This window comes from Pelecanus crispus, chromosome Z (genome assembly GCF_030463565.1).
Source record: "Pelecanus crispus isolate bPelCri1 chromosome Z, bPelCri1.pri, whole genome shotgun sequence".
In the NCBI taxonomy this organism is placed as follows: Eukaryota; Metazoa; Chordata; class Aves; order Pelecaniformes; family Pelecanidae; genus Pelecanus; species Pelecanus crispus.
Window position 1 is genome coordinate 32,499,781 of NC_134676.1, and position 20,811 is coordinate 32,520,591.

Sequence of the window (20,811 nt, forward strand, 5' to 3'; positions counted from 1 at the left end):
AGCAGCCAGAGCTGGAACTATTGAACTTTGACACTAATTTATAGATACTTAAAGGGCAGATAAGCCTTCCTGGAAACCTGTCCGTAGTTTTCAGAAAATCCTCCATTTTTATCTTCCCGTGAAAGCAGTATTTCTTTATAGGTTCAGTTAAGACAGTGGTCTCAGATTTTAATTAGTGCATGAAAATAAGAACAAGAAATAGAGGTTCATAGAGTACTATATTATATAGGTGGATGCTTCATCACTCATGCTAAACACACAAATTCCATTTTGCAAATCTGGCTCTATACCCAACAAGGGTACACTGGGGAGGCTGATTGCTGATCCATTAAAAAACACCAATACAGGACAGGTCAGAACTTGAAGAGGCCTGTAATTGCCAAAGTGGCATGCTGCAAGAACTGGTTATGTTATGTACTTGCTGTATGACACTCAATCACACTGCACTTGACCAAAGACAACCTAAAACTTTCTAGGATGTCTGTCCCCTTAAAAAGAAAAAGAAATGCATAGAAACTTCTCAGCTACCACACATGGAGAATGTGGTATGGAGTCTTCAAATTTCTAGGAAAGGCTTTCACCTTAGACAGTCATATGACCCTGGAGCAATAAATGGTCACCAAAATTTAGATTTATAATTTCTCTGGTATGGTCATGGGAAAGTGTAAAAGTCAGAGATCTCCTGCTCCTCTTCTTTTACCCTCTCTGCAATCAGGCTGCAATCAGATGCCTTGTATTACAACTATAATTCTCAACAAACATGATCTTTGCGCTTTATTTACTCCCACCAAATGAGCAAATGGAGAAACCCATGGGCAATTTGAGTTCTCCCCCAGGATGCTGAAGAGAGGTGGCTGGTCATAGCTGGGGAATAAAGCTCTGCTTGCTACTGGTCTGCATTAAACTGCTTCCATCAAAGTAGACGACACACTTATGAAAGCTTAGAGGATCTTGGCAACATCTCTATAGCTATGCACGCAACCCTTATGTAGATACAATTAACAACTTGAAAACCAGGCCTTTCATTAGTATAGTGTGTTTTGGTCAGACTGGTAAATTATAATGACAGTAGCAGTTTCATTGTCTGTGTTTGGATTCCTGGTATGATCCTGCCTGATCATCTACTTCCTAATGAAGTTACAAGCCTCAATGTAGCCTTAAAAGATTCCAGAATGTTGGTCAGCCATCCCAGCCATTGCGCAAAGGTAAAATCCAGCAGGTCCTGGTGCGTGCAATCTTCTTGGCATACTGATCCATGTATCAAAACACTCACTGGGCCAAGAGCCATAGAGCATATAACACATATGTCAGAGAGCTATGATAAAAGAAAGTACTGAGGACTTTCTGCAGGAAGCACTTGGTTTCTTAGAGTCTCACCAGTCCAGTGTAACAGGACTGGCATATGCAGCTGGTTGCCAGGACAATCCAGTCATGTCCACCTCAGTGATCTCTGTTGGCTTAATACTTGCTGCAGCTGGGGATGTAGATAGATTATCTTGGCCTCAAGAACTGTATTAGTATTAACTATAATGCTTGTAATTCTTCAGTTAAATAAAATATTGTCATCATATTTTGATTCATGTTTATGACTAATATTGGTAAATTATCCATTACTTTGTTGGTGTATATATTTACATTTGTATGTACAAAGAGCACATTTTCTTGCCTTCAAAAGCAAGCTTATTTTCACTTCTTATATAAAGGAAAAGGTTAATGAGTTCCTCTGTGCTTTGGAGAAGTAGCATTTATTAAGTTGTATTTTTCTGTTGACTGCATAATAAACTGTGCAACAAAACTGAAAGACCGTTGTGTGTTCACACCATTTCACTAAATGTATTTTGTTGCCCATTAGATCTGAAAAGTGCTTGCAAGTTACCAGTGTTGTCTTTTGGCAACACATCTGCACTGAACTTTACGTATAGTAATAAAGGTAAACTAGCAGCAGTGTAAAGTTAAAAAAGCTATCTACTGCTACTATCTACACATCCCATACATGCTGACAGCTGAAAAACAGCCCTTGTGCACTTTTTGGAACAGACCCTCTGTATTCTTCATCCTGACACAATCCTGTGATTTTCACCTTACTTCCTTTCACCAGAAAATCCTTGGCTCAAAGGCAGCTTGGTTTCTAATAAGCAGAAAGAACTATCACTTCCCTTTTTGCAAAAATCTAGCTCTTCAAGACATTTCGTCCACACAGGTTCTACTCTTGGGCCAATGCAAAAGACCACATGTTTTGGGGTAGCAGTGTTCCTAAATGCCTTGTGGTCATGGGAATATGAAAGACAGACCCTTGTCCATCTCATCCTCATCCACCCTCAATCATCTCTCAAATTTACTCATCAAAAGAGAAACAGAGACTACTGGGCTCTATTTTACCAGGAAAAAAAGGGCAGAACATAGAATCCACTGTGACAACACTACTGACACCTAAGCTATAAGCCACAAGCCACAGTTATTGCCTTCTCTAGTTCCCCCAGAAAAGTCTTGCCATGTGATAGTGCTAAACTCCACTCTTGCTGGACTCACATGGGCCAAAATGTGAACAATGCTTGAGCAGCAGATCATAGAATCATAGAATCATAGAATGCTTTGGGTTGGAAGGGACCTTTAGAGGTCATCGAGCCCAACCCCCCTGCAGTGAGCAGGGACAGCTTTAACCAGATCAGGTTGCTCAGAGCCCCGTCCAACCTGACCTGGAATGTTGCCAGGGATGGGGCCTCTACCACCTCTCTGGGCAACCTGTTCCAGTGCTTCACCACCCTCATTGTAAAAAATTTCTAATGTCTAGTCTAAATCTATTCTTTAGTTTAAATCCGTTATTCCTTGTCCTGTCACAACAGGCCTTGCTAAAAAGATTGTCAGCAGCTTTCCTATAGGCCCCCTTTAAGTACTGAAATGCCGCAATAAGGTCTCCCCGCAGCCTTCCCTCCTCCAGGCTGAACAACCCCAACTCTCTCAGCCTGTCCTCGCAGGAGAGGTGCTCCAGCCCTTGGATCATTTTGGTGGCCCTCCTCTGGACCTGCTCCAGCAGGTCCATGTCCTTCTTGTGCTGAGGGCCCCAGAGCTTGACGCAGCACTCCAGGTGAGGTCTCACCAGCACAGAGTAGAGGGGCAGAATCACCTCCCTCGACCTGCTGGCCACGCTTCTTTTCCTGCAGCCGAGGATACGGTTGGCTTTCTGGGCTGCAAGTGCACATTGCTGGCTCATGTCCAGCTTTTCATCCACCAGTACCCCCAAGTCCTTCTCCACAGGGCTGCTCTCAATCTCTTCATCCCCCAACTTGTACTGATACCAGGGGTTGCCCCGTCCCAGGTGCAGGACCTTGCACTTGGCCTTGTTGAACCTCATGAGGTTCACACAGGCCCACCTCTCCAGCTTGTCCAGGTCCCTCTGGATGACATCTTGTCCTCCTGGCATGTCAGCTGCACCACTCAGCTTGGTGTCATCTGCAAACTTGCTGAGGGTGCACTCGATCCCACTGGCTATGTCATTGATGATGATATTAAACAGCACCGGTCCCAGTACAGACCCCTGAGAGACTCCGCTTGTCACCAGTCTCCCTGTGGACATCAAGCCATTGACCACTACGCTCTGGATGCGACCATCCAGCCAATTCCTTACCCACCGAACAGTCCACCCATCCAACCCATATCTCTCCAATTTAGAGAGAAGGATGTTGTGGGGGACTATGTCCAAGGCTTTACAGAAGTTCAAATAGATGACATCCATTGCTTTTCCCTTGCGCACTGATGCAGTCACTCCTTCATAGAAAGCCACTGTGTTGGTCAGGCAGGACTTGCCCTTGGTGAATCCGTGCTGGCTGTCTCCAATCACCTCCCTGTCCTCCATGTGCTTGAGCATAGCTTCTAGGAGGATCTGTTCCATGATCTTCCCAGGCACAGAGGTGAGGCTGACAGGTTGATAGTTCCCAGGGTCCTCCTTTCTTCCCTTTTAAAAAATGAGCACAATATTCCCTTTCCTCCAGTCAGCAGGGACTTCACCTGACTGCCATGACTTTTCAAGTATCATGGAGAGTGGCTTGGCAACTACATCAGCCAATTCCCTCAGGACTCTGGGATGCATCTCATCAGGTCCCATAGACTTGTGTATATTGAGGTTCTTTAGGTGGTCTCGAACCTGATCTTCCCTTACAGTGGGAGGGGCTTTACCCCCCTGCTCCCCATCTTTTGGTCCATCGATTCGGGAGGGGTGAAGAGAGAGGTTGCCGGTGAAGACCAAGGCAAAGAAGTTGTTGAGTACCTCAGCCTTCTCCTCGTCCGTTGATACACGTTCACCTTTCTTGTTCATCAAGGGGGGTACACTTTCTTTAACCTTCCTTTTCTGGTTGATATACCTGTAGAAGCCCTTCTTGTTATTCTTTACGTCCCTTGCCAAATTCAGCTCCATCCTCACCTTGGCCTTCCTGACCTCCTCCCTACACAACCATGCCGTTTCCCTGTATTCCCCCCAGGACACCTGTCCCTGCTTCCACTGCCTGTGCATCTCCTTCATGCCATTTAGTTTGACCAGCATGTCTCGACTCAGCCATGCTGGTCTCTTCCCTTCCTTGCCTGATTTTTTACACTTCGGGACTGATAGCTCTTGTGCTCTATGGAAGGTGTCCTTAAAGATCTGCCAGCTCTGTTCCGTTCCCCTGTCCCTGAGGACCGTCTCCCAGAGGGTCTTTCTGACTAACTCCTTGTAGAGCTGGAAGTTTGCTTTCCTAAAATTTAGGGTCCTGACTGTACTCCTCGCTTTTCCCATGTCCCTCAGGAGCGTGAACTCCACCAATGCATGATCACTGCAGCCCAAGCTGCCTCCAGTATTGACATCACCGATGAGCTTGCTTGCATTGGTGACCATCAGATCCACTATCGCGTCCCCTCGGGTAGGTGTGTCTATTACCTGGCTTAGGAAGTTGTCGTCTATGCATTCCAAGAATCTCCTGGATTGCCTACAGCTCGCCGTGTTGCTTTTCCAGCAAATGTCGGGGTGGTTGAAGTCCCCCAGCAGGACGAGAGTCTGCAAGCATGAAGCCTCCCGGAGCTGGAGGAAGAAGACTTCGTCAGCAGGCTCCTCTTGATCAGGCGGCCTGTAGTAGACACCAACCACAAGGTTCCCTTTGTTGCCTCTGTCTCCGACTCTTACCCATAAGCTTTCGACCTGCTCGTGGCTGTTCTTCAGGGACAGCTCTTCACACTGTATTGATTTCTTTACGTAGAGGGCAACACCTCCGCCCCTCCTTCCTTGCCTGTCCCTTCTGAACAGCCTGTAGCCATCAATAGCCACATTCCAGTCGTGGGATTCATCCCACCAGGTTTTGGTTATGGCAATCAGGTCATAGCTGTCTAGTAGCACAGCAGCTTCCAGCTCCTCTTGTTTGTTTGCCATGCTGTGTGCATTCGTGTAGAGGCATTTCATCTGGGCTGTTGGCCATGTCACCTTCTTAGTGGAACATCCCTTGTTTCCCTTGGGATGTTTCACGAAGGTTTCCTTGTGAGCTCTAACTATCTCAGGAGCCCCCAGCTCATCTCTGCCAGACATCAACTGTGCTGTGGTGTCCCCATCATGCCTCTGTGCAATAGGTTGAGGGCTCACAGTAGCACCCTGTCCCCCTAACCACTGTGTATCATCCCACAGCTTGTCACAGGCAAGGCTGGTACGTTCCCCCTTCCCCTTCACATCTAGTTTAAAGCCCTGTCAATGAGCCCCACAAGCTCCTGAGCGAAGACCCTCTTTCCCCTTTGAGAAAGGTGGCTCCCATTTGTCGCCAGCAAGGCTGGTGCCATGTAGGCTGTCCCATTGTTGAAGAACCCAAAGTTGTGACGGTGGCACCAGCCACGGAGCCATGTGTTAAGAGATTGGATCCGCCTGTTCCTATCAATGTCACCTCCCACAACTGGAAGGAGGGAGGAAAAGATGACCTGTGCCCCCAATTCCCTCACTAAGCGTCCCAAGGCCCTGAAGTCTCTTTTAATCACCCTTGGGCTGTGCACTGCAACTTCATCACCACCCACGTGGAAGAGCAGATGTGCCTTCACTTTTCCAAACCATTTTAGTATAGCCCCAATTACATGTTTGGACAACATGCTTTATGTGCTCCTTCCCCGAGAGGTACACCACACATGTTGAGTACAAATCAGTATGAGAAAAAGAGTGATGGCCTAATACTTCAGTCTTTCAATACTAATTTTGTAAAGCCTTTTCAACTCTACTAGCTTCCATTTCTGGATGGGAGAAACAGACTACTCTGCTGCACATTCACTATATTCCCTGCTTACACAGAAAAGCAGCCTTCATTCTTCCCATTTCTTTTTTAATTTACCTTAGCATTATCTGCATTCTTGTAGCTGTTAGGGAAAAGGACTGACTCATTTTTGTTGAAGAGTCTTTTCTAAGAAAAATGTTTATTCTTTCAATTTCTATCAGTTTGTCCATTCCTATTTATCTTGGCAGAAGTAATTGATTTCTGTTTCGGCATACCATCAGTTACACCCCAAGTAACTCTTTACTGACACTCCAGAGCAAAACAGCTGCCCCTTTTAGACACTGTTCAGTGCTAGATTTGCTGTCTGCAGTTGTGTGCAAGAGGAACTTCAGGCTTGTCCTCTGGTAACCTTATTCAGAAAAATCTTGGAACTGCTTCAGAAATTGCAGTAAAACAATAAAATCATATGGTAACTGAGAATATTCCCTGAACATTAATCTCCTGTAGAGGCATCCTTGCAAAGATTTAAAGGTATCAGATGCCTACCTTGTAATAAATTACTTCTATTTCTGTATCTCCAGAAATCTCTTCCTGAACATTTTTGGTCTCAACACAGATTTAAGCAGCCTGTCTTTCTTACATTTGTAAGCCCCAGGATATGCAGTCCACAGGCTTTTCACCTCTTGGTATTTGGCCTCACCAATAGGAAGGACAACAATATTTCACAGTCAATTCCTTGTTCAAAACTTCTGCTTTTCAGCAGGATTCATGCAGCTCTCCTACCACTTCTTAAACTGGAGAAGCAATTTTATGCTTTTATGTCCATTGTTTTTTCTGCTCTGCTCCTCTGAATTACTGCTGATCTTTTTCCAGTACCTGATTCTTTGGCTGCAAAATCTATTCTTTCATGTCACAGACAACTCCAGGCTGAGTTCACACAATGCCAAGGTCACGGGTTCAATCCCTGCTCACTGCAGGGGAGTTGGGCTAGATGATCTCTCAAGGTCCCTTCCAACCCAAAGCATTCTATGATTCTATGAATTGAATTCTCCTGGAATTAATGTTGGAGGCTGTGTATATATACTGGGGAAAATTAACTCATACTTGATCTATTTCTTGTTCTTTCCACTAAGCATTCTCTACTGGCCACTACAGTTGAGATAAATGCGCAGTCCAAGGTGCAGCTCATACATGGGCTGGCTCATGTACCAGCCGTATCACTTGTATTCCATGTGCCACAGTAAGAAACTCCTTTTCAAATATGGGCTGTTTTTTTACAAAAGGTTATGTTTCTGCATCAATTCCTTAGGCCACAGGAGGAGGAAACACTTCAGGACAGGCTTCCCCCACTTCTTGGTTTAGGTTGGAAATTAGGAAAAATTTCTTCATGGAAAGGGGGTCAAGAATTGGAACAGGCTGCCCAGAGAGGTGGTGGAGTCCCCATCCCTGGAAGTGTTTAAAAAACGGGTAGATGTGGCACTTCGGGACATGGTTTAGTCTAGTCTACCCTTGATTGGCTTAGAGTAGACTTGGTAGTGTGGGTTAATGGTTGGACTGGATGATCTTAAAGGTCTTTTCCAACCTAAACGATTCTATGATTCTATGATTCTTGTGTTTGTCTATCAAAGGTTCTTCTACCACCTTGCAGAAAAGCACTCTACAGGCAAGAACCATTATTTTGAGGGCATAACATGTAGCTGAACTGTAGAAATGCTGTCAGTGCCACTCACATTCTTGAAAAAAATTTCACTTTCTAATTAATTTTTCTTCCTTGTAAAAAGCAAAAATACAGGAAAATAAAGCAGTAATCTAGTTGTCTAACCTTTAGTTATGGATGGGATGCTGCAAGAGGAGCCAGGGGACCAAGGATCCTGTTCCCAGTTCTTCCACGTTGCTATGAGAACTCTGTACTTCATTGTCTTCATCTGCAAAGGTGGAAAATCATATTTATGCACATTTTAATACACTTTCTGTGTAATAAACTTAATTTCAAGAAATATTATAACAATTAATTAAATTTCCTTTACTTTGCTTTTACATACCATTTCCATTTAATGTGTTTAGTTCAGCTGAGATTGAAAAAAAAGATATTGTAAGAACACCAACTTCCTGCAGAACTTCTGGACCAATGATATATGAAACAACAAAGTATCATGGTTTCCAAGTTTATGCCAGACATCCAGGTATGACTATCGATCAGCAAATTCAGTATTTGGGGAAAAGAAGAAAGGACATGTTTATCAAGATCTTAAAGTTTGTTTTATGCCACTGTAGTTTCAAGGAAAATACTTAAAATAGAACATAATCTGTGTCACATTTGCAAAAGTGGCCTCTTAAACAACTCAAAAATAAAACTTTATTTGGGTGCCAATGTGTATAAAATGATCATGCACCTTTATACAGACTTAAGCTTGTATCCTACCCACAAAAATAATGAGTTAAAAAATCATCATGTTCAAAATCAGTACAGCAGTTTGTCCCTCTACATTTTCAAGAGAGCTAAAACAAACAGAAGTAGGAACTGTACAGAGAAAGTACAGAGTGCCAGACTTGCACTGGTTTCAATAGTCTGGTTTAAAGATCATGTCTTTACAGCCTTGATATTCTGCAAGTGGTATAGTCTTATAGGATGAATTGAATTATTTTGACACTGCTGTGTATTTGTTTTACAATTGATATTTCTATGAAAAAGTTAGTACAAGGCTAATAATAGTCAGAAACCCACCACCAAAATTTGAAATTCTTATGACAGAAAAATCATCATCACACTGCTGGATAGATTCATAGTGCTTTTAGAACATGCACTATTCTGATCCCACATCTCAAGGGTATAGCAAAACTGAAAAACATACACAGCAATGGCAGTAACTAATTACTTCCATTATAAGAATTGACTATGTCTCTTTATTCTAGAAAAGAGACAACCAACATGGCAAAGGTCTACATAGGCCACATGGAAAAATGAAATAAAGAGCAAAGGCTTATTGTATCTTACAATAAAAATACTATTTGCATCAAATGAAACTAGCAGGTGCCAGGTTCATAAACAAACAGGAGATTTATTTACACATGGTATAAAAAACTCTTTACCACAGGATGCTGTGGATGGTAATAGTTTACATGTGTTTAAGAAGAATTCTGGAAAGGATTGGTCAATTTCACCAAGAAAAATACACTAAGGGTTATTAAATGGAACAAAAATTACAGCTGTCTGATGAAGACTCTGGTTTACAGATTAGTGGATACTAGAAGAGTGTTCAGGCCTGTTATTATGCTCTTCTGGACTGCTACTGTTGACTGCTCCAAGAGACATGATGCTAGGATAGATGGACCTTTAGTCTGATACAGCATTACTAATCTTATTTTGTGTCAGTAAACTCAGCTTACAAAGAACAGGCTACATGAATTTAAGTCTCTGTGGGTACCTCCTGGTGTTCTTTTTAAAGGAAACAGCCTCATCATAACAAACATTCATGCTTTAATAAAAATGCTAATTTACTTTTAAATCAATTTGGGCTACTAAAATTCTGCACTACCACAAAATATAAGCAAACCCAGCTATGAAACAAACTTTGTGATGAGGCTATGGACTCCTTTCAAATGCCAGCTTTTAGTAATTTTCTGACCTACTTATATGAGAGAAGTAAGTTTCTCTTCACTTATCAGAATTTTTGCTTCACTCTTTGCATTTAGCTCTTCACTACGTCACACAGTGGAATCAGAGTGACTTGACAGTAACACACTTGGTTTGAACAGGTATGCTATGACTCCTAATACTTGTGAAATTTAATTGCCTCTAGTATGGTAGAGGCAGAATCCCTAGGAAACAATAGCACACACACACGGATTTGAACAGTGAGGCAAAATGAATGTAATTTTCTACTCAAAGCAAAGCAAAATTGTTGTGCAGACTATGTCCATTTAGGCAAATATCAAAGGTATCACCCAAAATGTTGAAAGCCATTAATAAACCCAAAGTTTTGTATATAATGTAGCATCTGAATATCTGTATATAATATCTGAAGGGGTCTAAAAGCAAGGCATTTCACAAGCTCTGAAAAGTTGAACATGTTTTCTTCAAGGATGGATTTGTATATATATCTGTTTATACGTGTAATTAAATGTCTTTTTAACCTCAAGTAAAGATGCAGGTAGTTCTGCTTTTTCATTGCATCTGTGAATATAATCTACTTTTTTAAATTCTTTTTGTGCTATAGGTAGCACTATGTATTTGGTACAGAGAAAAAAAGATAGGTAGCAAATTGTCAATGGCTATTTACTTTCATTTGAAAGAAAGTCTTACTCTGACTGACATTTATATTATCAGAGAGGAGTGATGGGAACAGGAATTTTATTCACAAAAATTACTAAAATTTGTTTTTACAAAATAATGAATCATGCAAACCCATTACATAGCAGTCTCAAGCCTTTCTCCAGTAGGATTTGGAATCTGAACATGTGTCCAGTAGAGAACAAGTCCATGAAAATTCTAATAAAACTGAATCAAACTTTGCAGGTTGTAAAGTTTTTGCTTGCCAAATTATAAAATTATCAATTATAAAATACTATTGTACTAATTCAGAAAATTTCTAATAAATCATTCAGCTAAGTAGCTTGAGTTCTGAGTTCCTCAATTAAGCTTTTCTAACTTTTCTCTTTATAGAATTAATTATAGCATAAATCTTTCTACTACATTAGCACACAGAAAAATGTCATGCAAGACTTTTTTCTCCATCCAGGCCACCTGCAACAGTAGAACCTAGTCTTAAGCTTCCAAACAATGTAGATATGTATCAACAGACATATCGACAGATGAAGAGAAAGTGGAGGTACTCAACAAGTTCTTTGCCTCGGTCTTCACCAGCAACCTCTCTCCTCGTCTCTCCTGAGTCAATGGACCACAAGATGGGGACCAGGGGGGTAAAGCCCCTCCCACTGTAAGGGAAGATCAGGTTCGAGACCACCTAAAGAACCTGAATGTACATAAGTCTGTGGGACCTGATGAGATGCATCCCAGAGTCCTGAGGGAATTGGCTGATGTAGTTGCCAAGCCACTCTCCATGATACTTGAAAAGTCATGGCAGTCAGGTGAAGTCCCTGCTGACTGGAGGAAAGGGAATATTGTGCTCATTTTTTAAAAGGGAAGAAAGGAGGACCCTGGGAACTACTGACCTGTCAGCCTCACCTCTGTGCCTGGGAAGATCATGGAACAGATCCTCCTAGAAGCTATGCTCAAGCACATGGAGGACAGGGAGGTGATTGGAGACAGCCAGCACGGATTCACCAAGGGCAAGTCCTGCCTGACCAACACAGTGGCTTTCTATGAAGGAGTGACTGCATCAGTGCGCAAGGGAAAAGCAATGGATGTCATCTATTTGAACTTCTGTAAAGCCTTGGACACAGTCCCCCACAACATCCTTCTCTCTAAATTGGAGAGATATGGGTTGGATGGGTGGACTGTTCGGTGGGTAAGGAATTGGCTGGATGGTCGCATCCAGAGCGTAGTGGTCAATGGCTTGATGTCCACAGGGAGACTGGTGACAAGCGGAGTCCCTCAGGGGTCTGTACTGGGACCGGTGCTATTTAACATCTTCATCAATGACATAGCCAGTGGGATCGAGTGCACCCTCAGCAAGTTTGCAGATGACACCAAGCTGAGTGGTGCAGCTGACATGCCAGGAGGACAAGATGTCATCCAGAGGGACCTGGACAAGCTGGAGAGGTGGGCCTGTGTGAACCTCATGAGGTTCAACAAGGCCAAGTGCAAGGTCCTGCACCTGGGACGGGGCAACCCCTGGTATCAGTACACGCTGGGGGATGAAGAGATTGAGAGCAGCCCTGTGGAGAAGGACTTGGGGGTACTGGTGGATGAAAAGCTGGACATGAGCCAGCAATGTGCACTTGCAGCCCAGAAAGCCAACCGTATCCTCGGCTGCAGGAAAAGAAGCGTGGCCAGCAGGTCGAGGGAGGTGATTCTGCCCCTCTACTCTGTGCTGGTGAGACCTCACCTGGAGTGCTGCGTCAAGCTCTGGGGCCCTCAGCACAAGAAGGACATGGACCTGCTGGAGCAGGTCCAGAGGAGGGCCACCAAAATGATCCAAGGGCTGGAGCACCTCTCCTGCGAGGACAGGCTGAGAGAGTTGGGGTTGTTCAGCCTGGAGGAGGGAAGGCTGCGGGGAGACCTTATTGCGGCATTTCAGTACTTAAAGGGGGCCTATAGGAAAGCTGCTGACAATCTTTTTAGCAAGGCCTGTTGTGACAGGACAAGGAATAACAGATTTAAACTAAAGATGAATAGATTTAGACTAGACATAAGGAAGCCATTTTTACAATGAGGGTGGTGAAGCACTGGCACAGGTTGCCCAGAGAGGTAGTGGAGGCCCCATCCCTGGCAACATTCCAGGTCAGGTTGGACGGGGCTCTGAGCAACCTGATGTAGTTAAAAGATGTCCCTGCTCACTGCAGGGGGGTTGGGCTAGATGGTCTCTGAAGGTTCCCTCCAACCCAAAGCATTCTGTGATTCTAGATATTCACTCTAGCACAAACGTAAAAACTTTGTAAAAGTAAATAAAAACATTGTAAGAGAAGAGAAAAATCCAAGCAGGTCAGTCCCAAGGTTCCACCAGTAAAATGGAAATAAAATGCGTTGCTGGTATATATGGTTTTAGTGTATGTAAAATGTCCATGAATAAACTGCCATTCTCTGCCACCTTCCTCTGCTGGAAAAGTCACCTGCAGCATTCAACTGCAAAATGCAGTCAGATTTTAAAAGCCTTGTAAACTCTGGCAGGCAGACACCACTTACTACTAGGTGTCTTCAAAATCTATTACATAACACCTTTAATGAGAAGTAGGGAAAGTGTACCAGGTAGCTTCTTCTAAAATAAAAACAAACCTTCTCTCACCCCAAAACTGACAGCTTCCATCTTTCCCAGCCCTGAGATAAGATGGAGATTGGCGATCCAGCAAGAGGCAATTTCCCCATTCAAATTTTTTAGTTAGTGCAGAAAGGGAAGGTAGCTATTGGAAGGCACAAGCCCTTCTTCCTCCCACTTTCCCAGAACTCTAGTTAACTAGTTACCAGATTACTTTTCAGAACAGTATGAAGGGCAGCCAACACAGAGGGAGTAAGCTGTGGTCTTACTCTTCCACCCAAGATCCAAACTGCCAAACTGTGTACTGCAAATGGGAAAGAGAAGGAGAAAACTTGACAGGATGAGGAGCAAAAGATTAACCTTCATCTTGATGAAAACCAGTTTAAGAATGCTGCTAAATACAGATATGTAAGCTTTTATCCCCCTTTGAAGTCATAGCTATTAAAAAGGCAACTAACATTCACGAGTTCTTCTGAAATCTTCTCGTTTCTAAAAAAATCCAACAAAATCCCACACATAGAAAGATGTTCAACCTAAGACTGGATCTTCCAAGCAACTAACAGAGACTATGACTTCAGATTTTAAAACAGCATTTCTAAAATCATCTTCCATAAAGTAAGAGCTACTAGACGGGCACCCTTTTGGTCTCAAAAACCAAAGAAATTCTCTATTTCCATGAACACTGCAGCAGGCACCGGTGAACTCGGCTGACCTGCAGAAAATAACCCAAGGGTTTTATCAGACCAAAAGCTGAACTCAAGCCAACAAATATTGAATACACTGCATAAAAAGGGAAGGTTTATGCAATATGTGAATTATTCCCACTCAAAGCACCAATAAGGCCTCCTTTAATACCGTGTGATGTTTTAGCACCATCCTTCCAGAACAACCAATTAAAAGCTAAAGAAAAAAATACAGATCTAGAAAGCATGACTGGTGAAAAAACAGGGTAGCTTGTTATAGCTAGACAGAAGATTAATGAGTGACCTTGTTAAAGTTACCAGACACATGGTAATGTATACAAGGATGTAAAAAAGAGAACAATGGGTTCAACAGATCTATGAGCTTCATGACAAAACATGGTAGTCCTGAACAGCAGCCAGTGTGACTTAGACTGGTGTATGGGAAACCATTTCTAGCCTTACCACATCACTGAAGATTTTAGGCAATATAACCAAACATTTATTAAGAATGGATGAAGTATGAGTTATCCCACCCTGTATCCGGAAGATCAACAATATGGCCTTCCTTCCAACTCCTATCATATCATGTGAAATGTAAACCACAAAGAGCAGAAGAGATTAAATAACTTCATTCTAATATATTCCAAAAGCTGAGATGCATCTGCATTAAGTAGGAAGATGTATATACATGTATGCTGCCATGGTGTAACAGATATACACATTTTTTAACTATTGCCAACACAAAGTAGTACAGCAACTTGATTTATTATATGCAGATTCTTCTGCATTGTTGCTAAACAGTACACTGGTCCAAAGTTACTAAAATACTTAAAAAACTATACATTATGTAAACAAAACATAAATAAGACAGCATAGTTCTTTGTACATATAGTTTAGTACAGATTGTTAGGAATTCATGAATATGTACAATTCTATACCATAGGTTGCATTTTTACAATGCATAAATATTTTTTTTACAGAAACAAACCAAAAATAAATTTGACAAATAAAAAGGAGCTATATACTGTCATAAACACACTGGCAAACAGTCCATACTGTAAGATGGAACATGTGCAAAAGGCTAGATTTCTCAAAACTAAATTGTTTAATGAACTCATTGGTCGTTTCTGACCTTTTTACTAAAGAACTCTCTGAAAACTTCTGACAAACTAAATACATTTTTCTTCCTCCTAAGCCCCACAGGTAAACAGGAAAGGACTGAATTCTTAAGTAATTTTGAGTAAATTGTTTCAAACGATGTAAGAAAATATTCAATAGTTACAACTTCCAAAGTCACAAGAATGCCCCAAAATTTCAAAGTGGCTCATTTGCAGTAAATTCAGGATGCAGCTTTGTCAGGTTTATCAAGGCAAGATGACTGAGATGCAGGGACGACAGTGGTAGGATTTCTGCTTGTGGACACAACAACAGGAGGCAGTGATGAAGACAGGGAAGAAACTTTTGATGCTGGAGTATTTATAGCATTCAAAATGGCTCCCTCTGGACTTACCAACAGTTTTTTGATAGAAGTGTCTAAGTGAAACACTGAAGTGTTGCTTGGTAAATGAGAACTCGGAGGATGAATGGCAGAAACCACAGAAGATGTAGCTCCAACATTAACAGGAGATTTTATCACTGAAGACACGGACAGTGTTGCTGCAGACAGTGGACTACATGAGCTAGCTGGAGTACTAAATATCTGGGGTGTTGCATGTACGATGGGTAAAGCATCTGCAGACCCAAAAGAGTTCACAATTTTTGTAGAGCTTTTCAAAGGATGTTTTGATATTTGCCAACTTAATGAATTACTTGGTGCTAGCATGATTTTTGAGGTTATTGGATTAACAATTGGTACACCTTGAGCCTCTTGACCATGGTTAATATTTAAAGGAGGAGTCTGTTTCATATTACAAGAGAGAAGAAGAACATGGCTGCCAGCTCCAAGGCCTTGTGGTGGAACAACAAAACGAGTACCATTAATCATTATCTGAGTTCCAGGTGCCAAAGGCATACAGGTGTTAATGACTATTTTCTGTTGAATGCAAGGTTCATTCAACTGACCTCCTGCCTTGATCGTTGAAGTTGGTGAAGCTGCAGACATCTGAACAGCAGAAGCACAAGTGTAAGCATGACTTTGTTTATCTGTACTGTGAGGCACCTGCTGGCACTGTAGGGAAGAAAAACTGGGAAAACTAATGATTTTACCTGTATTTGGTGCTGGAGGGGGCAAAACACTCTTAGGTTTGTGAATACCTGCATTACTTGGCATAGCAGCTGAAACTCCTGATGATTGAAACTGAAGCAGTGTGGGCAACTGGCTTTTTGGCACTGGAGGAGGAGCTGGAACTGCTGCCAACTGAGGAACTGTATGTAACACTTTGTGGGGGTTAGCTACAGATCCAGGCAAGCTAATGACTGGAAATTGCAAAGCAGATGCTAAGTTTTGAGGAGATACTGTTGGTTGTGTTGTTGAAATCAGCACAGATGAAGCAAGATGTCCCGTTTTCACAGTTGATATACCCACAGTCTTTCCAATATTTGTTGTACACAGTCGATTACCCAGAATTGGCCTTATTCTTGATGGATCATTTCCACCAATCAAGACAGTGGGCCATGTCCCAGAAGAAGTCCCACCTGATGTTACTGAAACAGATTCTACACATGCATTTGCTGCTGTTACTGTACAGACCTTTTCAGCTTTTGTTGCAACACATACAGATTCATTAGCTGACACAGCACTTTGACTCACAAAACTTGGAACAGGAACCAGAGTAGTACTACTTGTCAAAGACAGTGCCAAGCCTATGCTCTTTTTGTGTTCTCCCTTGGAAATGGCAGAGTGCAATATATTAACTGGTGGAACCTGTTGTGCATTGCCTTTAGTATTTACAATGGTTTGACCTATATTTAGTCCAATTTTTGCATCTTTTACTTGAGCAATAGTTGGTGATGAATTTATTCTTATTGGTGTTCCTACTGTAGATGGGATCAGAACCAGCTGTGGTTGCTCTGTGGCACTAACAAAGGTTTTGCTTAGGGAAGAAGGAAGGCTATGTTTCAATGACTCTGCAACTAGATTGGTGGTTGATGGGCCATTGGCAATTTGTGTGTTAATGAAAACCAACTTCTGAGCATTAATGCCAGTGGATGCCAGAGAGGGTATAATACTGACTCCTGATGCCCCACAGGGTGATAAAATAGGTGGATTAGTGACTAATGTAAGTTTCTGGACTGGAGTACCACTGCTTAACTCTCCATTTGTTGCTGAATTAGACTCAGATTGTGTAACAGGATTTGTTTTAGTATCATCTTGTTGCTGTACAGAAGAATTTGGAGTTATGATAGTGTTATTTTGTCCAATGCTAGTCACACTAACAGGACTGTTTGGAGTTGCTGTCATCAAATTGCTAGCTAATGAAATGGAGGATAAAGACGGAGAGGACACATAGCAGGAGTTCTCTATTACTTGACGCAAAGCGCCCCCAACAGCAGGCTGCTGTAATGTGAATTTGATATTCTTCTCCATTGCCTGGGTAAAATCAGTTGGGAAAGCTGGAATGTTAACAGAAGAAGCTGTTGAGGGGGCAAATCCAGAAAGAGATGATTGTCCAGTATGTGGGAGACCAGACGTGGCTGTTGCTACAGATGGAAGAGTAGAGCCTGATAATGCTGTGGTTTTTGGCACAAGAAAGGCCTGAAGTTGAGGCGTGTAAGTGAAAACTGAATTAGAAGATAAACTACTAGGTGAAATCTGGTCTGGGTTTGTTCGCACTTTAACAATTCCTGTGTTTCCACCTCGCGTGGTGACCAGAATGGATTGTGATTCTCTTATACACACCGTCTTCAGCTCTTGCCTAGTTTCAAAGGAGTCAGTTGTCTGCTGTGATGCAAGACTATAACAGGCCGAAGCAGTGTTTGTAGACCCACTTAATGGTGTTGCTGATATCAAAGATGGGCTAGCTGTGGAAAGAGTAGGTGAAGTCAAAGACACAGGGAATGTCGCAGTTGAAACCATAGTCTTGATTTTGTCAGTTTCAGTTTGGCTCACCTTAATTGTTGATGATAATAAGGTACCTGCTGAAGTTACAGCAGGGAATGGTTGTGTAGTGTTCATGGGACAAGTCACTTGTGACAAGTGGGTAATATTCTTGTTAAAAATTGTACTAGGTGACTGAGTGGTAGCATTTGCAGGGCCTGTTACCAGAACAGGTGTTAAAGAAACACTGACATTTGATATTTCTGGTAAAGTTGTACAGTGCAGCTCAGATGATTTTTGTTGTAGTGACTGAATGTCCTTGGACACAATTTTTCCTTCCTTCTGCTGAATAAGAAAATTCTTCGGTAAAATAAGAACTTGTTGCATGACTTTTTCTCCAGTTTTAGGGTCAATCACAGGTTGCATTTGAATTTTCACAGAGCTGCTGTGAAAGTCTATTGGTACACAGTGGCCATTTGGCATTTTGTACACCATTTGTAAAGGAGGCTTTGAACTGGTCTGGCAGGGCAATGCTGATTTTATCAGTGATGATTCCAAAGTTGATAAAACTGGCTTTTCAGAAGTAGATACATTTATGCCTGGGGGAGGTGACAGTTGATTTGTTAAGGTCACTTTGTTCCCAGTATTCTTGGCAAGCAAGGCCTGAATGGGTTTGGTCCCTTTCAGAAAGTTTGATACTGATGTTGCAGGATCTGTCACAGAAAATGATTTTGGAGTTGACCCTTCAAATTGTTTCAGCTCAGTCAAACAACTGTCTGGTTCCAGGCTACTTTCTGAACTCTGGACCACAGCCTCATTAGTGCTCAGCTTAGCTTTCTTCCTTGGTGAAAGCTCATTAGTGCTTTGATCCAGACAACTATTTTGCTTGGACTGTCGTTTAACACATTTGGGCAGCGTCTTCTGTATTTCTTTATAAGTTGATTCTTTTTTCAGAATTCTGTTTTTTCCTGCAGGTAAACTCATCTCTAATAGTTTCATCTCATCTGCAAGGATATTAAAACAGAAACCATTTTACACATTTGCAATGGGTACCTCTATATAACAATTTTACAATATCTAGCTAAAGGCAAAATGCTAGTTTGGAAGTGTAAGGATATGTGGAAGGAGAATGTCTGCTTCTTTAAGGGCATATGGTCAAGGACCTTTTTCAATGCAGATAAGGGGTAAAGAGGAAAGGAGGAGGAGGAGGTCATAAACAAGAACATACAGGGATCAAACCTGACCAGCATGGGAGACAGTGAGGAAAACCAAACCTGGTGATTCACATTAATTGATGAAAACATGTGAGAGTGTAAGAATATTTATTCCAGCAAGGTTATCTCATCAAGGACCTGGTTAATTAGGAAACAGAGGAAAAAAGGGAAAAGCCAGAAAAAAAAAAAAAGAGACACAGATCTAACAAAAACAAACATGGAGACAATGACAAGGAAGAACCTCACCAGTCACAACAACTGATGGGCTATGAAGAAGCTGCAGGTGCCCCTTCCAGGAAGATCAACCCAGACTTTGCAACTGATATGATTGTAAACCTGGGGAGATCCTGGACACTGGGCTGGGAGGGGTGAGGGAATCAGTAGAGCTATACAAACCCATGAAGGGATGTGCAGAGGAAGGGGGAGCCATGAGGACAAAGCAGGAGGTCACAGCCTGTGTGCTTATGCTGGCTGCTGAGGGGTCAGCGTCTGTATCTTCCCCAAATCCAGTGTGCATGGGGGCAGTGTGTGTGTATTCACTGGCAAACTTCAAGCCAGACTAGCCAGTGAGCAGGGGGGCCTGGAGTCTGGGCTGGTGTTATCAGGTGGACTTGTGAGTGTGGGGTGCCTCTGGGACAAGGGTGAGAGTGCCACATTTCATACTGAGCATCAAGCTGGACTAGCCAGCAAGCAGGGGACACATGAAGCAGACAGGAAGGCCCAGGATGCAGGCAGGAGTGCCAGACGGACAGGGGGGCCATGCATTGAGGTTTTGGTAAAGTTTTGGCAGTGCAGGGCTGCAAGGGGTCCTCTGTGAGGAGAGGCCAGGAGCTGCCCTGTGTCAGACATAGCTGGCTCCAAAACAGATCCACTGCAGGACATGGCTGAGCCTGTCAGCCAAGCTGGTGATGCCTCAATGGAAAATTCTACAGGAGAGTGTGACAGAGAGGAGTGAGGAAAAAATATAGGAGAAACAACCCTGTAGACATTAAGGTCAGTGAAGAAGGGGAAAGAGGTGCTCCAGGCACTGGAATGGATTCCCCTGCAACCCATGAAGATCATGGTAAAGCAGGTATCCACACTGCAGCCTCTTGAGGACCCCATTCCACAGCAGGTGAATATGCCCTGAAGGAAGCTGCAGTCCATGGAGAGCCCATACTGGAGCAGGCTCCTGACAGGAACTGTGGCTTATGACGACCAACACTGAAGCAGTCTTATCCTGAAGGACTCCAGCCTGTGGAGAGGACCCATGCTGGAGCAGTCTGAGAAGGACTGTATCACATGGGAGGGGCCCCACACTGGAACAGGGCAAAAATGTGAGAAAGGAGCAGCAGAGACAAAGTGTTATGAACTGACCTCAACCCCCAACCTCTACCCTGCCTGTGCCACTTGACAGGGGAGGAGGTAGAAGAATTGGGAATGAAGTTGAGCCTCAGAAGAAGGTGGAGATGGGGAGGGGGGGAAGGTGTTTTAGTTTTGGTCTTTGTTTCTCACCATCCTACTTTATTTTTAATTGGCAACAAATCAATCTTCCCCAAGTGAGTCTGTTTTGCCTGTGACAGTAATTGGTGAGTGATCTCTCTGTCTGTATCTTGACCCATGAGCTTTCGCATCTTTTTCTCTCTCTCTGTCCTGTTAAGGAAGGGGAGTGACAAGAGTGGCTGGGTGGGCATCTGTCAGCCAGCCAACGTCAACCCACTGTAAATCTAAGTTCTGAGCAGGCCTGCTATGTTATCAAGGAAATAGTTAAGCACAAAAATGGCAAAAACTTGCATTAATCATCTTGGTCATGTGTGCCCTCTTCTAGTCTACATCCATCAGACAGGCATCACAAGCTAGTTCAGTATTATC

At 42.8% G+C, this 20,811-nt stretch overlaps 1 protein-coding gene across 1 annotated transcript in view; it reads right to left on the reverse strand.

Annotated features, from left to right (window-relative positions):
- Positions 1-15,060: 15,060 nt before the first annotated feature.
- Positions 15,061-20,811, reverse strand: part of BRD10 (bromodomain containing 10) — a 53,389-nt gene continuing 47,638 nt past the window's right edge. The window contains exon 8 of the mRNA XM_009489206.2: positions 15,061-18,750. Within this exon, the coding sequence (XP_009487481.2) occupies positions 15,110-18,750 (3,641 nt within the window). The 3' untranslated portion in view covers positions 15,061-15,109. The remainder of the gene's footprint in view (positions 18,751-20,811) is intronic.